At 44.1% G+C, this 17,865-nt stretch overlaps 1 protein-coding gene and 1 long non-coding RNA gene across 3 annotated transcripts; one reads left to right on the top strand and one right to left on the bottom strand.

The window, feature by feature from the left end:
* Positions 1 to 3,945: 3,945 nt before the first annotated feature.
* LOC307213127 (uncharacterized protein) lies at positions 3,946 to 13,214 on the bottom strand. Of its 2 annotated transcripts, none has more exons than XM_079970852.1 (5): positions 13,066 to 13,214; positions 9,662 to 9,782; positions 6,609 to 6,640; positions 4,436 to 4,577; positions 3,946 to 4,085 (listed from the first exon to the last, which is right to left on the bottom strand). In XM_079970852.1, exons 2-5 carry the CDS (start codon positions 9,751 to 9,753, stop codon positions 4,043 to 4,045), a joined length of 309 nt encoding a protein of 102 aa, XP_079826978.1. In that variant the 5' UTR covers positions 9,754 to 9,782; positions 13,066 to 13,214; the 3' UTR covers positions 3,946 to 4,042. The 2 variants fall into 2 exon arrangements, with proteins under 2 accessions (XP_079826978.1, XP_079826979.1); XM_079970853.1 differs by lacking the exon at positions 13,066 to 13,214 and adding an exon at positions 12,790 to 13,059.
* Positions 13,215 to 13,260: 46 nt separating this feature from the next.
* Positions 13,261 to 16,746, top strand: LOC307213295. Its single transcript, XR_013837465.1, has 3 exons — positions 13,261 to 13,398; positions 14,841 to 15,088; positions 16,568 to 16,746. It is a non-coding gene; the product is annotated as an uncharacterized lncRNA (long non-coding RNA).
* The last annotated feature ends 1,119 nt before the right edge of the window (positions 16,747 to 17,865 follow it).

Raw genomic sequence — 17,865 nt, 5'->3', positions numbered from 1 at the left:
GGCTAATTGATCGTTGGCCACTGATGCAATTGGGGCTTCCCTTGTTGTTGGGAAGAAGTTAATGTTGCCATTTATTGACTGACAGCCAGAAATAGTAAAACTCCTTGCACGAGGCTAGGGCTTTCTCTTTTCGCCAGTGCATTGGATTGCCCGTCCCTCCCTCCCTAGAATAGGGTTGTTTGCTTTGACCTTGCTATGCCTGTCATGGGGTTGTCTGCTTTGGAGCGGGGGCCTGGTAGGAATTTTGTCCATCTGGCTGATTGGCTGGGGCCATTTGGTTTTTGCCTACTGCGTAGCAAATCGTCACAACTTGTAAGGTTCACGGTTAGGCATTGGTTTATGGTTTGGTTGGTTGAGGGGCATGGATTGGCTGTGCCTGCCCCTCTAATGCTGCTGCTGCTGCAAGGGATTCTGTTAAAGGAATCGGGAGCTAACTATTGCTTGTCCACTCTGTCAAGGGGGCTCAGGCCATAGCAATGAGCTCCTGGTTGCATTTGGGGTGAGGGCAGGTTCCCTGCTCCGCGTAACCCCCAAGTGTATTCCCCCATTCTGACTTTCGCATCGTGCGGAATGTCAGTCTGTCCCCCATGGTGGGGGCAGATAGTCGCAACCAATGCCTACGCAACCACTCACAAATTTGTATTTTAATAAAGTTGTGGCCAAAATTATGCCAAAAATCTTAAACAAAAATTTCTGTGTGATGTGTGAGTTATTGGGGTGGACCTGGGGACCTCGACACGCAACTGCTATCCCTCATGAAGACAAGGCGTACCAAAGCAAGGAAATACTGAACAGTCCATTGAGCTGCTGAATGACTGAAGGTTCAGCAGATTGGAAAGCTGGTTAACAACTGAGTGGAAAAATACAGTCAAAGAATCGTAGAACCGTAGACTTGGAACGGATGCAAGGGTTATTATATCTATCCTCCTGCAATGCAGGAACCACAGTTAGAATTCCTGAGAAATGAGGAAGTCTGTTCCACAGCTCTGTCAGAAAGTTCTTCCTAATGTTTAGCTGGAATCTCATTCCTTGTGAATTTGAATTCATTGGTTCTACCCTCTGGAACAGAGGAAAACAAGCCTACTCCATTTCCCATATGACAGCAGTTCAGATATTTGAAGATGGCTACGTATCACCTCTAGGGACGCAGGTGGCACTGTGGGTTAAATCACAGAGCCTAGGACTTGCCGATCAGAAGGTCAGCGGTTCGAATCCCCGCGACGGGGTGAGCTCCCATTGCTCGGTCCCTGCTCCTGCCAACCTAGCAGTTTGAAAGCACATCAAAGTGCAAGTAGATAAATAGGTACCGCTCCGGCAGGAAGGTAAACGGCATTTCCGTGTGCTGCTCTGGTTCGCCAGAAGTGGCTTAGTCATGCTGGCCACATGACCCAGAAGCTGTACGCCGGCTCCCTCGGCCAATAAAGCAAGATGAGCGCCGCAACCCCAGAGTCAGTCACGACTGGACCTAATGGTCAGGAGTCCCTTTAACTTTACCTTTACCTTTACCTTTACCTTACGTATCACCTCTCAGTCTTCTGTCCTTCACTCTAAACATAGCCAACTCCCCCATAAGGCTTGGTTTCCGGGCCCTTGACCATCTTGGTTGATGCCCTCTCTACATGTCCCATTGTGTCAATATCCTTCTTAAACTGTGGTGCCCCAAACTGGACACAGCCAGGGCTTGACTAAGGCAGTATAGAGTTATAGTAATATTAGGGCTCACCCAAACTTGCATTTCTCCTGTGCCTAGAAAGCATGTGTCTGAGCAGTTTTGCCCTTGCCCCCTGCTTTGCCCTGGAAAACCCATTCTTCTCACCCCTCTGGGAATAATGTGCACATCTCTATCTCCCTGCCCCTCAGTAATTTTTCACAAAACGAGTTGTCTGGCTTGCTAGTGGGTTGTAATCCAGAAAAGGCTCCTCCTCTAACCATTCTCCATCTGAGAAGGGATAGTGTGTGGCAGATGAGGTTATCTATTCATGTTGTTTTGCCTGGGGAAAACAGAGAATGAATAATATTGTAACGAGTAAAGGGAAGGAGTCTTGGGCAGCCTTGGCAACCATTGCCAAGGGGGTCAGAATGTAGGGAGAGTGACCCTTGGAGGGCAGTTAAGCCAGAAACAGGGTAGATGAGGATCAATGTTGGACTACTGAGAAACTGTTGCTGCTAGTTTTTGGAGGACAGCTGATAATAAGGTGAGGTGACCATGCTCAGGAATGTGGAGTGGCTGTTGTGGAGTATGACAAAACAGCTCATACTACATCTGGTGGAAGGAAATGAGGCCCAGAAATGACAACTCTGAGACTGTACTATTTTGCTTGCTGAAGTAATATAGGTATTACACAAGACAAGGAAGTTCCATGGATAACAATGGGCCTTTGCTCTGAATCACCTTTGACTAGTCCTTTCACTATACTCTGCCCTGATTAAGAATATGAGTAACCCTTTCCATGCAGCCATTTTTGCTGTATGCCACAGGTAGGCATGGAGATGACCCATGCAGTCATTACTCTTATTCCCCTTCCCAGATCACCTTCAGATCAGACACCTGGACAAATAAACACAATTTACCCAGTTAAAGGGCTTCACACAAGCAAGGTTTGGCTTAGGACAGCCTATAATTCAGAATACGTTGTAAATCCAGTTTCAAGATGTGAACGTGCTACGGTTCAAAACAATGTCGGTGACTTCCATTGCTCAGGCCATAATGCAAACATATGGAACCCTGAGGGGTGAGAGTGTGCACACTTAAGACTAGTTTATCTGCCTTTTTAAAAAAGAGGGGTGTGTGTCAAAAAGTCACTTCGTTATAAGGAATTGGTACTTGAATTGTTGGGTGATTCATGCTTCAAAATAGTTTGCAATGTTTACAGAACAGTTCCAGTAACATCTGTATAACGTCATTTGTTCATCTGTTGTGGATTCTCTTGGTTATATGACAGACACGTGGAAGACACAAGATCTACCCACCCGGGAAGAATGGCAGATGAAGGTGATGGACTACATGGAACTGGCGGAAATGACTGGCAGAATCCGAGACCAGGGAGAAGAGTCGGTGGAAGAAGATTGGAAGAAATTTAAAGATTATCTACAGAAATATTGTAAAATTAAGGAATGTTAGAAAGATGTTGGAATGAAGTTACATGGCTTTAGCAGAAATGTTATAAAGAATTAAGTATAATAGATTGTAATTGGATTAAAGGAAAAAATAATGTTAGAATTTGTTAAGTTAAATGATAGGACAGAAGTTTGAGGAAGATGGAAAGGATTTGCTGAAACAAATAATCGAAGTGGAATACAAAAAAGGGAGGTGTGAGGAGGTCGCTGAAACAAGCAAAAGAAAGTTAATAATATTGAAAGTATTGGTTGTGTTTCTTTTTTCTTTCTTTTTTTAACTGTTTTTGTTTTATTTTTGTTATGTATATGTAATATTTTTATTTTTGGGTTGTATGGTATGGTTTTGTTATGTTTAATTCTTTTTCTTTTTTCTTTCTGTAACTTTCAAAACTTTAATAAATATTATATATATATATATATATATATATATATATATATATATATATATATGACAGACACGTAACATGCTTAGGTGATCTTAGTTGTTAGGAGTGTCTTTGGACCAGTTAGCAAATGGCAATTGTTGTTTCTAGACTGTGATAACTTGACCACTGCTGTTATTGTGATGGTAGCTGTTTTCTCGGGGCAATTTTGGGGAAAGGTTTAGGCCCCCCACTACTTGCAAAAATAAGGCCTAAATCAGGGCAACTCTCAGTGAGACCACAGAGGGGTAGGAAGTTGTAACCCCCCTAGACAAAACTGGATGGCATCAACAACTGGTGGGTCAAAGATTCCTCGCCTGTGCATTAGACATTTTCATTCAAACTGGTTTTCTGGATAAAAGTACAATATTCTCTACCCGCCTCTTTCAAATAAAAAGAGAGAGTGTTTTGCATTAGCACAACTACATTGCATTTATTACTTTGCAAATACTCCATTGAGTTCCTTCAGATGGTGAAAAGTCCTTGAGGCAGTCCGGCTGGTCTTAATATATAAGGTGAAGGTTTTCTGGCAAGGAGCTGTCTGGCCTAAAAGTTAGAGGTTTTGACATTCTGAGTTAACATCCACATGTACAATTCACCCACCCTGTCCTAATTTCAAAACTCTCAGTCATTGTGTAGGTATCGGTAATACAAGTAGCAAATTCATTCTCAGATCACTAAGTTGACAAAACAGCAGCACCCCCACACAGGAGATAGGTATCAGCAGGATCCCCACATTTTGCTGAGCAGAAATGTGTTCATAGTTTTCGCATTTGGAAATCACGATTTAGGTAAGCTCATTTTTAAATGCGAACTGAATTAAATTCACCCCATCCTTAACCCCACCTTCAACTCAATTAATTTTTATTTTGTGGGGAGTGAGCCTTTGTACTCACCTTTTACAGCAAACACCTCTTGGGGTGCAGTATCCGAGTGGTATATAACGAAGACTCCAGCACTTCCCAGGGTTGTAGGTGTTCAAATGGCAGACCCCTCCAACAATGTCACATTCGTCTTCACTATTAAATATTTCAGAACCTTTCAGAAATATTTCAGTACACAGGCGTGGAAACTGAGCACAGGTCTTGCATCTGTAAATCCAGTACCAGCTAATCTAACTCTAATTTCCTACATTTGGGATTCCTTAGGTTCCTGTGTAGGAGGTGCTTTTCACTGGTTTCAGACCTGTGGTCGGCTGCAGGCTATTTTGAACAAAGCTTGTGCTGGCAATATCTTAGCTTCATACTGACAGATGGAGAGATCTAAATATGACCTAGTCTACCTGCAACAGCTGTTGTGAAAGCTGAGTCTGTTAACAACCATTAAAGCACCCTGAGCACTGAAAAGCACAATAGTAACATTTCTAAGCTGTACAGGCAGAGGGACTCAGATATCTGGACTGCTTTATCTCCCTTCACTTATTTGTTTGCAGATGCATCAGCCTGGGAAAATAACTTCTTGCATGGATCAATAAACCAGTCTTTGCCAACTGCTGGCTGGGTCTGATGGGAATTGTTAGTCCCAAATATTTGGAAGACACCAGGTTGGCGAGGAAGGCTGCCATAAACTAACCTTTCCAATCCTGAAACAAACATTACTTTCAAGCTCTCCCTGGTTCAGAATATAAAAATGCTCTGTCCATTTAACAGACCCCTATGATGTCCCCTGCTGGTACAGCTGAGACATTAGCTTTGAATCCTGCTTGGCAGGGGGTTGGACTCGATGGCCCTTGTGGTCTCTTCCAACTCTATGATTCTATGATTCTATGAATATAATGATCTTTAGAGCACTCTTGATTCCCTACCTACCAGACCTCTGGAGGATTACAGACAAGGCTTGTGTCAGGGATGTTCATTGTCAGGCAACTACAATGTAGTAATATGCACTCTCTGTGGGGCATGGTTGTAGATGCAGCACCTCCCCCCCCATTCCATCACTTGCTGTGGATGGGACCCTCTGCCTGAGCATTAGTGGCAAGCTCTTCCCATTTCCCACTCCTCAGAAAAGGCAAAAGAACAAAACGGAAGCACGTTCCCACCCCCTAAAGCCATTAAAGCAGGTTTGGGAAGAAATCCGGCTTATGGGAACTGCTTTCATTTTTATTAGAACCCCACGATCCACAAACCAGAGTCAGATGCCAAGGAAACACTCTTGAGAGTTTAAAGATCCTAAGCCAGGGGTCGGCAAGGCTTACTGGGCATGGGCTGGATCACTCCCGTGGAGAAACTCCGTGGGCCGGTCCGCCGCAGCACAGTGCCAGAAATCGCATATGTGCATGTCTGTGGCACCAGAAATTGCTTCTGCACATGCCCAGACTCCGAAAATTGTGACTGCGCAGGCACGATTTTCGGAGTCTGGGCATTTGCAGAAGCAATTTCCAGAGCCGCAGAATAGAGTCCCTGCGCTGCACTGCACTAAATTGGCACAGTGTGGTGTGGGGACTTGCCGAGTGGGCAGCTCAGTTCAGGGGCGGCTCAGGGGCCGGTTAAATGGCCTCCCTGGGCCGCTTCTGGCCCATGGGCCTTAGGTTGCCAGCCCCTGTCCTAAGCCCAGAAACCTCATTTCAGCAGAGAGCTGTTTTTGTTGCTACCATTGTCAAATACTTGGAAGTCATAACTTCTTGCTGGTTGTTATGTTCTTGAGTGTGCTTTATTTAAGCATGAGTGGTTGGTTGGTCAAAATATTGCACGAGGTGCTTAACAGTTGTGATTGTGTGAATGGATGGTGAGGATGATACTGTGGAAGTGATTGTGTTAACAGTGCATTTTATTTTCATTTGGGAATTTGTTTCATGTTGCCTAGTGTCTATCCCCCCCCCTCCAATCTCCCCCCTCCTCTCTCTCTCTCTCTCTCTCTCTCTCTTGTTATTATGGATATGGATATTATGGATTTATGTATTTGGAACTTTCTGCTTGTAAACAATTTGAAACTGTGTCGAATGTATATTTATGTATTCCGGCTATGCATCTGGATTTGCCTTATAGCAAACTGCTCTCAATCAGACTCCACCCTACATTCAGTTTAGGATCATTGCCATTCCCACTACATGTATACACAGATTCATTATACCTGTAATGACTTCGACTTCGATGTCATCTTTTCTAGAAGAAGAAGAAAAATACAGGGAGAAATAGTGAGACCAGATGGAGACAACAAGAAAAGGCTTGCTTCAGAATTTGGGAGAAGGCGATGGACTGCATAGAAAATAGATGGCTTTGTCTCCTTTTCACCTTCTTTTCACCTTCTCCCTAGAAACCCAAAGCAGGAGGCCAACAGTGCTATGATTTGCCTACTTTCCCAGGTATTTACATTTGATGGGACTTAACTTCTTGGTGCCATCAGACATGTGCCAAACCCTAGAGATTAGACCTGATTAGTTACTGACCTTAAAAAAATATGGATTAACTTTTAGACATCCAAGTCATTATCTCATTAACAAATTGGACCAGATTTACTGTACTCTTCTCTTGCGTCTAGCAGCATTCTGGATCTTCTCAATAGGCCACCCCAAACTATGCTTAGACTCCCACTTTCGGTTCCCTGGGTTGGATATGTCTCCCCTTTCCCCTGGTATCAAGGACATTTTACTTCCTTCTAAAAAGTTTCCTCTCGTGCCCATTCTGCTCATTTTTACGTTAAGCCAACTTCAGTAAAATCCCCACGGCACAAATTGTTCCCGGGGACATGTTTTGCAATGACAGCGTGGGGAACTGCTGAGATGGAAGGAGATAAGCATAATACACAGCAGGTGTTTCAGGGAAAGGAGGGGTACCCTTATAAACAGGTGAATATTAAGAACACAGACCTGTTAACTCTTTAGAGAGGCCAGCACACAGTGCTGAGAACCTCAACTGCACAAAAGTCATGGAAATAAATGTGAACTGTCACAGAGTACTACCATTACAATGGAGATTCTCATATGCAAAGAGCAAAAAGTGATGGAAAGCAAAGCAATTATATTACCAGACCCTCCAAGTGTCTCTATTTTCCAGGGACAGTCCTGGATTTACAGTTTCTGATTTGATCCTGGAATGTCCTGCATTTCCTTATGATGCCCCTCTTTTCACTGGATAAATGTTGGAGAGAATGGAGTTATGCGATCCTCAAGCAGGGATGGAGGAAGGGGGATGCTGTGAGGGCGGTCCATCCCGGGTGTAACAACTGAGGGGGGTGACAAAATGTGGGGCGACACTCATCGTGGGGCCCGAGACACGCATCTGGCTTGGGCGTGCGCAGGCTCCATGCTGCCAAAATGGTCCGCCCACTGCCTCCCCCTCAGCTGTAAGGCAGCTGAGTGGGCAGAGGCAGGTGGACTCCTCCTCTGCCGCTGCCCTCAAGCCAAGGAGATAAGTAACTATACAATCTTTAAAAGGCATCTGAAAGCTGACTGCACAGGGAATTTTTTTAACATTTAATGTTTTATTATGTTTTTATACATGTTGGGAGCTGCCCAGAGTGGCTGGGATAATTCAGTCAGATGGGTGGGGTGGTAGTAGTAGTAGTAGTAATAATAATAATAATAATAATAATAATGATGATGATGATGATGATGATGAATAGGACATCCCTATTTCCATCTGAGAAAAGTTGGAGGGTATGTATTATATCACTACAGTGGTACCTCAGGTTACATATGCTTCAGGTTAGATACACTTCAGGTTACAGACTCCACTAACCCAGAAATATTACCTCGGGTTAAGAACTTTGCTTCAGGATGAGAACAGAAATTGTGCAGTGGCGCAGCAGCAGCGGGAGGCCCCATTAGCTAAAGTGGTGCTTCAGGCTACAAACAGTTTCAGGTTAAGAACAGACCTCCAGAACGAATTAAGTCCTTAACCAGAGGTACCACTGTATTTTATTTCCCTCACTCAAAACATGCTGATTGGATAGCACTTGTAAAACCACGCCCTCTCATTGCACGCTGCACTTGTCAGTTTTGAAGGAGCTGTCCTGTCCCATTTCTCCTCATCCTGGTGTTTCCTTATAGCAGTGGTTTTCAACCAGTGTGCCATGGTACCCTAGGGGTGCCATGGGCAACACTGGCCTCTGTCCCTCTTTCCTCTCCTCCCTCCTCTGATGCCCTCTAGCACCTCTGCTTCCCAAAGGCTTACACAGCTGTTTGTTGCAGCAGCCCTGGCTGCAAGTTCCCCAGGCGAATGGTGCCTCTGGAGCGCTTGCCAGGAGCTGAGGTTGCCTCAGCGTAAGCAACCAGTGGGCAAGGGAGCACAGCCAGCCAGTCTGCCAGTCCTTGTTGTTGGGAATGGACAGACAAGTCCCAGGCCCCTGTGGGGTAGTGTGAGGAGGCACCTCTCTTTGGTGTGGGGTGGGGAGAGCTCAGAGACCAGGGGCAGTAGCAGCTGCTACCCAGAGGACTCCCAAGGAGAGGGAAGAGGAGAGGAGGCTGAGGGAAGCCTCCACAAGGGAGGGTGTTCGAAAAAGGGTGAGAGACTACCGGCTCTGTAGGCAACAGGTGACACAACTGGGCTCCTCAGCCCCACAGGGGTGTGGCAGAAAGAATGTAGTTGGTCAAGGGAGCCATGGACTCAAAAAGGTTGAAAACCTCTGACTTATAAAAAAATAAATAAATTCTTCCAGTAGCACCTTAGAGACCAACTAACTTTGTTATTGGTATGAGCTTTCGTGTGCATGCACACTTCTTCAGATACATGCACATGAAAGCTCATACCAATAACAAAGTTAGTTGGTCTCTAAGGTGCTACTGGAAGGAAATTTGTTTGTTTGTTTCGACTACGGCAGACCAACATGGCTACCTACCTGTAACTCTGACTTAGAAGCATAGTTTTGATCAGACACGTATCTGCAGGATTTCCCCCCTTTACATCTGAATCACCAAGGCACTGAAAATAACTTCAGATGTCCTTGCTCCAGCTCAGAAGTCCTTGCTCTGGTTTGTGCTTTTCTCATCCATGTCTGAGTGCTTTCCTTTTGTTCCCACAGCTTCCCCCGGGGAAAACCTGACATTTAATGCTGAATCAAAACAACAGCAATTTAGGTTTCCCACCAATTGCTGAAAGAGTGGGTTTTCAGGGGGAAAGTGTCAAGGCAACATACTAGACTTTTTATTTATATCCCATTTTGTCCCTCCACCCCCATATTCTCACCTTTGACAACAAGGCCTCCTTCTGTAGCATCGCTGAATAAATGTATCACCTGGATGACATAACTCATTAGCGCAATAGCCGTCAGCATCCATACATCGCTTTAGTGCTGGAACAATATAGCCTACAGAAAGGAAACCCTCTATTAAAGACAGATTTTTGGAGAGGTGCAGAAAATATCCCCAAAGCTACAGATACAAGTTGCGTCTTGTGGTCTGTGAACACCCCTAAAAAGTAAGATATGGAATGTTGGGAGCCCATTTTCTCTCAACCTGAAGACGTGAATAGCATTATTGTTTTTTAAGTCCTCATTAGATTTCTCCCCCAAATAATCCTGAGAGTTGTAGAGCAGTTGCTAAGGGAGAGAGAAAACAATTGTTAGCTCAGTTTAAGTCAGTGGAGAATATTTATGCCCCTGTCTCTTCCACCGACACACCCTGGAGCCACTGAGTGTTTGGTGAACCCTTAACCTTGACGAATGCTCTTCCCCAAGTCCACCTTGAATAGCTCCTCACCAGATGCATCCAGGAGAACCACCGAGACCAGAAATAAACTGATGCAAAAGATCTTCATGTTTGGAAGAAGACAGGTGGGAAGTCTCTGTCGCTGGGGAGGATAAGCAAAACTGAGAGATGGGAACTCAGCAAGCCTTTAAAAGCAGGTTGGCACTGCAGTTCTCCATGGGATGTTTGCAACAGTTCACGAAGCTGGCAAAGGTTCTTAAAGGGGGCATTTTTGTACGAAGTGTTCTCTTGATGGTGCTTCTGCATATATCCAGTCGCTTCTCAGCAGATCAAAGGGAAATCTTGTTCCTTCTGGTGGACATGGACTGAAATGTTCCTTAAATGGAATAATCTGAACTGTTTTGCTTCTCTGCACCAACTCCTTATTTGGGTTTCTTCATTTGCAGGTGATAGGGAGGAACCCAATGTGCCGCAGTCCCTCAATCTCATATTTTTAGAGCCCACTTTAAAAGCTGAATGTTCTGATCTCAGTCTCGTGTCTCTACAGACCACAGGCAAGCCTTATCTTCAGAAATGTTGGGATGATGGGTCTGAAAGGAACAGGGAATCATGATAGATGTGCATGAAATGGTGTGTGGCATAGAAAAGCCAGATGTGTTGTCCCTTCTTCTCTCATAAGATTCATCCAGTTAAGAGGATTGTTGGGAGATTCAGGGCATGGGGGGGGAAGTATTTTCTCAAACAGCACATTGTGAAAGAATAACACCTGCTACCACAATATATAATGATGTCTGCCAGTTTGGATGGCTTTAAAATAGAGCGTCACAAACTCATGAGCTGGGTGGTGCTGAGAATAGCAGTGATCATTAGTTCAAGATTGGAGCCAGTAGGCTGGCGAGTACCCTGTTGCTGTGGAATCATAAGTAGGGAGGGCACAAGCTGGTACACTTGGTTCCTGCTTGTGAGCTTCCAATCAAACATACAAATATAGATCAGCCATTTATTTGTCAGGAGCTTGTCCTACACTTGAGTAGGGCCCTGGCAGAGACACATGCCCAACTAGCATGTTCTCTCCCTCCTGGTTGATCATTCAGGAGCTTCAGAAGCTTTCTTCAGCCCGAACATCACAGAGACCAATGCCAACAGACATCGGCACACATAAGGATCTGCAGAGTGTTTGCAGTGTGTGTAACAGACCTCAGCAACTCAGCATTTTGGCTAATCTACTTTATTTACACATGGAGCACTGCAACATGGCTCCCTCTCTCTCTCTCTCTAGCATCAGACAGCAAAGAGAAAAAGAGCAATAGTCCCACTTCACAGAACACAGTAACACAAACACCCTGCCTCTGTCACTTCCCACTCTGTGGAGTCAAAATATATACCGTCATGTAATAGACAAAAAGGGATGCGGGTGGCGCTGTGGGTAAAACCTCAGTGCCTAGGACTTGCTGATCGTAAGGTCGGCGGTTTGAATCCCGCTCCTGCCAACCTAGCAGTTCAAAAGCACCCCTAAGTGCAAGTAGATAAATAGGGACCGCTTTATAGCGGGAAGGTAAACGGTGTTTCCGTGTGCTGCGCTGGTGCTGGCTCGCCAGATGCAGCTTCGTCACGCTGGCCACGTGACCCGGAAGTGTCTTCGGACAGTGCCGTCTCCCGGCCTCTTGAGCGAGATGAGTGCGCAACCCTAGAGTCGGTCACGACTGGCCCTGACGGGCAGGGGTACCTTTACCTTTAATAGACAAAAATCCCATGACTGCAATCATGGAGCAGGAATTCTAACAATATTAGCTCTCAGTGAAACCTGACATTCCAGAGCCTAGCAGAGACTAATTTTATAGTCCGCAACACAACACCCCCCCACCCTCTTAGAACTGTCAGTCTGCAAATGTGGCTATAACAAGACATGGAATCAGAAGTTAAAAGGAATGATGTCATTGAAGCTCATAATTGTCTTCTTCTGTACAAGGATTTGTTAGATTTTAATGCTCAGGTGTACTACAAAGAGTGTTATCCCTACTATCACACTGAAGTGGAGACAGTCAGTGGCATAGCGTAGCGGGACTGGGAGGCCATGGCACTGGGCGTTCTGTGTGGGGGTTTTTTTAGGGGGTGCAACCAGCCTGGCTCTGGTGCAAGGGAGCTGCTGAGACAGCTTTTTCACACGATGGCCCAATGCCACCATCTGCAGCTCCATCCCAGGGTCAAGATTGATTTGTGGGTGGCGAGAGGAGAGTGGTGGCGCTGCTTGGCCCAGTCATGCCTCAGGTGGTGATAGCATACGTTCTTCCAATGAAGATACTGATTGCAGGAGATGAGTTAAAGGGCACTCTATGCAGCTGAGCCAACATTCCACAAACCTGTTTACTCTGGCCTTAGATGACTGAGATGTATCTTTTCAGACCAACCCTGTTTTTGTGATCTCATTTAGAACTGCATTTCTAATCATTGGAAACCCACCCTGGATGAAGGGTGGATAATAAATGAAAATGAAATAATATTGAGCTAGATGGAATAAAGATCAGACTCAATATAATGTAGTTTCTTCTTGGTATGAAATCTCCTCCATATTCAAAATTTAAACATGAAGTAGAAATCTGGTGCCACTACAAATCCCTAAAAAAATAAGAAGTTGATCATGAGTCTCTTTTTCATGTCAAGACCCACCTGATGCTGCAGAGTTGCCTGGGTGCCCCCATAAGGTGATGCCCCCATGCTACTCCTGGGTGTTGTGGGCTCCTGGTTGCCCCCAGAGCTGTCAGAAGCAGAGTTAGGGCTGTGTGACACTGGGTGCTGAGCCTAGGGGTGCCCCAGGCTTTGCAACTATGGCATAGTGAATTGAGCAGAACAGAAGGTGAGAAAGCACCAAATTTTGGCCTCGCAAAGTGTGCCGCTTGCAGTTTGAAAGCCCAAAATCCACAGCTGCAGCCATTTCTGTTCCACCTTGATGTTTTGTTTGGCCTCCACCACAGCCACTCCAAGGCTCTGAGTGCTGTCTCCCGTCATTCAAAAGCCCCCGATGGCACTTTTCTCTATCTCACTAGCTCAACATTCCTCCCCATCTCCTTCCTCGCTGGCCTAACTGCCCTACAAGGGTCACCTGCCCAAGGTTCCAATTCCCTTGGCAACAGTTCCCTTGGCTGCCAAGAACACTTCCCCCTCACTCCATACAATTACACACATTCCCTGCTTCCCCCAGGCAACCGGGCTATGAAAGATATTATAACAACACCAGGGATCCTAAAAAAACACAGGAAAACCACTTCTATAAAGAGGGTGAGAAAGTGGCCTTGGCAGTAGCAACACAGACCTCTTTCTTAGTATAATAATAATAATAATAATAATAATAATAATAATAATAATAATAATAATTTATTTATACCCCGCCCATCTGGCTGGGTTTTCCCAGCCATTCTGGGTGGCTTCCAACAAAGTATTAAAATACAGTGGTCTGTTAAACATTAAAAGCTTCCCTAAACAGGGCTGCCTTCAGATGTCTTCTAAAACTCTGGTAGTTGTTGTTCTCTTTGACATCTGGTGGGAGGGCGTTCCACAGGGTTGCTGCCACTACTGAGAAGGCCCTCTGCCTGGTTCCCTGTAACTTGGCTTCTCGCAGTGAGGGAACTGCCAGAAGGCTCTTGGCGCTGGACCTCAGTGTCTGGGCAGAACTATGGGGGTGGAGACGCTCCTTCAGGTATACTGGACCAAGGCCATTTAGGGCTTTAAAGGTCAGCACCAACACTTTGAATTGTGCTTGGAAACATACTGGGAGCCAATGTAGATCTTTGCCTCAGTGAAATGAAGCTTTCACTCAGTGCTGGAGATGCAACAGGAACAGTCAGGGAACTTTTATTGGATTACAACCCAGTGGAAGGCAGGCGATTTCTTATGAGGCAGCTCATAAGAAGAAACTGCCATGAGGAGCCACTGAGGAGAAACTGCCATGGCAGTGGCAGGCTTTGGGCTTTCATATTTCAGTGGTGTCGTGTGCGATAACAAAATTCAGCTCCCACTCGCCTCTCACCTCTAAGTCATTGTTGCAGCCCCCCTTGTGGTGCCTTCTCAGCTTGGCGCCCAGTGTGGACAAACCAGTTGTGCTCCTCTAAATTTGTATCTGCCAAAGGTTATTTATGTATGTAACAACTGCGCCCCGTGTTTTGTTAACCCCAAAATGAACAAGGTCCCAACCAAAGAAGATTGGCAACTTAAGTTGACAGAATATGCACAACTTGCAGACTTAACATATAGAATAAGAGAACAAGGAGAGTATATGTTTAAAGATTGGAAAACGTTTATTGAGTATATGGAAAATAACTGTGTACAGCTGAAATCGCTGGGAGCATTAAGATAAATTCAACAGTGTAAATAATCTTTGATGGATGTAATAATGGAAAACCGATTGGTAAAGTTTTTGTAAAATATGCAGGGATGTAAGATATGCAGAATGAACCATGGAAAGAGAAGAAGGGAAATCATTGATATTTTAAGTATGTGAAATGTTGATCTGAAATTGTAATACAGAAAATTTAATAAAAATTATATTAAAAAATAAATACATTTGCATCTGCCATGAACCACAATACCGAAAGCTGCAAATTTTATATTGACTGCAACGTTTAAAGTAATCCATGCCACTAAAACCTTGAACTCGGAATAAATTTCATGGTTGATATCAAGAACTTAACTTTATTTTCCTCTTTCCTTTCCTTGGTGAATAGTTCCTGTCATCACGTGCATCGCAACCAGATCACTCATGCACAGAGCTTACCTGTCAGTATATCACAAAAACCTACAAATAGGTGGACATTTAACCTTCCAGGAGGCACAGAACTATCGTCAGACTATTTTGCTTCAGTAGTCTGCTCTCGCTGCTCAACTTGAGATCCAAGTCAAGTTTCAACAATGAGTTTGCGCTGGCTGTTCATGGTTACCCTTCTGTTTTCTGAGATGCTTCTGTCTTCTGCAGGTAAGACATGCATTGAAGTTAAAAACATCCAGACAGAAATGACAGAAGAATGAAATGGGGCTGGAAGTCATCCAGTGCCATCATGCCCATGTTATGTTCTATGACTTTGCCCCCCTGCGGCCTGACAAATTATGAATGGAAAAGGTATTGAGTGAGATGAAGGAGATGCTGGCTTTGTTTACAAGCCACAGAGAAAGAGGAGGGAGGTGAATGGAGGGCAAAGGAAAGAGAGGAGCAGAAAGATATCTCTAGGGAAGAGGGTAAGAATGGACACTGTCCTAAATTCTGCCCTATGATGAACAGGGGTTCTTAGGTCTAAAGGTTGGGACAATGAGCAGCTCTAAGCCCTGTCCTCTGCTGCAAGGGGAATCTGAGAATGCTCTGAGCGTTGTAATCACTGTGCCCCATAGGTTGCTTTCTACTCACGCAATCCCATGTCCTCCATCCAGGCCCATAAGTTTATGAGCAAGAACAGCCAATGAGGCGTATAGGGAAGAATCCCAAGGGCCTGACAGAGAGGCTCAGTGGACTATACTGTCAGTTTGCATTTCTTAGTGCAGGAAGTATTGATCTGATATGTAGAGATCTTTCCTATTCTACTTAATTCAAGAGGGTTCTGGAAACCTCTGGAAGCTTCTCTGTGTGAAAGAAACAAGCAGAAGGTTCATGATATTTGGGTTATTCCTTCAGAGAAGCTGAGTACAGCTGGTTTGAACTGGCTATAAAAGTAAGGCCAAAAGGAGCCTGGGTTTCACTCTTTCTATCTCTTTTCCTTCAGGTGTGGTGTTCTATACATAGTTTAGACTTATTATAAGTTATTGTAAGTTTAAGTTAAGTCTCCTGCAACTGGATTTCTTATGGATGGTGCCAATCCTGAATTTATTAGATTTGTGACCATTATGCTCATTTGCTTTCAGTAGCAGTAAAGCTCTGCTGGATGAAATAGAATTGCCTCTGGTCTATTTTTTGGGAATCCTGCAATGTGTTTAAGTTGTTACTCTGCTAACTATACGTTGGAATCCCTTGTTAATATTTCCCCCATCACCTCTTCATAGCTGTCAACATTTCCTGTTTTTTAAGGGAAATTCCCTTATTCCGAATAGGATTCCTCGCAAGAAAAGGGAAAAGTTGATAGCTATGCCCCTCTTATGAAATCCATTGCTAAGAGCAGTGTTTTTTTTCTGGGGGGATGCAGGGGTATGCATACCCCTAAACATTTTGTGAATCTTTGTACTGTTGTCCATTTACTGTATTTATTTCCCCTGATTTGAACTATAAAATGGTGATTTTCTTGAGTCAAAATGAGAGTGCCCCCAAACATTTATATATATATATATATATATATATATATATATATATATATAAAAGCACTGGCTAATAGTATTTCCATTTCGGAGGGAGTTATGGCTGAAGTCATACAGCAATTTATATTTATTTCCTTCACCTCTCATGCAATGCAATTCTTCTTCTTTTGTATAGGAAAGGATTATATAATTAAAGGTAAAGAAGCATGTATCAAGGAAGGAGGTCATTGCGCTGGAGAATTCTGTCCTTCAGGTCACACGGAATTAAAGTTATGCTACAACAATGTACCTTGCTGCATACCCTCTTAAGAGCAAGTCAGGATGGAATGGAAATAAAAAGTCCACTTTAGTGTCTTCCTAATTGTGCTGGCTGTGAATGAATGTGTCATGGGAATATATACTGAGTTAGACCATTGGCCCCTCCAGCTCAGCTTTGTCTCCATTGTCATTCTTCTCTACATCCCTTTGCTGTACTTCCTCACTCTCTTTTTTAATAATTAGTATTTAACAATACTAAATTTTTTAAAAATTACCCCAGAATCACACCAAATAACTAACTATATACACTTTTTAAGTACCCATAACATTAACATTTCCCGTATTCATATACAGTGGTACCTCTGGCTGCGAACGGGATCCGTCCTGGAGCCCTGTTCGCAACCTGAAAGGAACACAACCCATGTCTGCATGTCTGTGCACGGGCGGGACGTCATTTTGCGCATCTGTTCCGGAGCCCCATTCGCAACCTGAAAGGAACGCAAGCCATGCCTGCATGTCTGTGCATGGGCGGGTTGTGATTCACCGCTTCTGTGCATGCGCCTGTAATTTTACCTTCCCTCCTTTCATCCATTAACAGTCTATTTTTACTTAGTCCTTTATAACATTTCTGCTAAAGCCACATAACTTCATTCCAGCCTCCTTCTAACATTCCTTAATTTTACAATGTTTCTGTAAATAAGCTTTAAATTTCTTCCAATCTTCTTCACCGACTCTTCTCCCTGGTCTCGGATTCTGCCAGTCATTTCTGCCAATTCCATGTAGTCCATCACCTTCATCTGCCATTCTTCCCGGGTGGGTAGATCTTGTGTCTTCCAGTACTTTGCAATAAGTATTCTTGCTGCTGTTGTAGCATACATAAAGAAAGTTCTATCCTTCTTTGGCACCATTTGGCTGACCATGCCCAGAAGAAAGGCCTCTGGTTTCTTCAGAAAGGTATATTTAAATACCTTTTTCATTTCATTATAGATCATCTCCCAGAAAGTCTTAATCCTTGGGCATGTCCACCAAAGGTAAAAAAATGTACCTTCAGTCTCTTTACATTTCCAACATTTATTATTGGGTAAATGATAAATTTTTGCAAGCTTGACTGGTGTCATGTACCACCTGTATATCATTTTCATTATATTCTCTCTTAAGGCATTACATGTCGTAAATTTCATACCTGTGGTCCATAACTGTTCCCAGTCAGCCATC

Source organism: Podarcis cretensis (genome assembly GCF_951804945.1).
Source record: "Podarcis cretensis genome assembly, chromosome: 3".
In the NCBI taxonomy this organism is placed as follows: Eukaryota; Metazoa; Chordata; class Lepidosauria; order Squamata; family Lacertidae; genus Podarcis; species Podarcis cretensis.
This window is presented reverse-complemented; position numbering and strand designations above follow the sequence as displayed.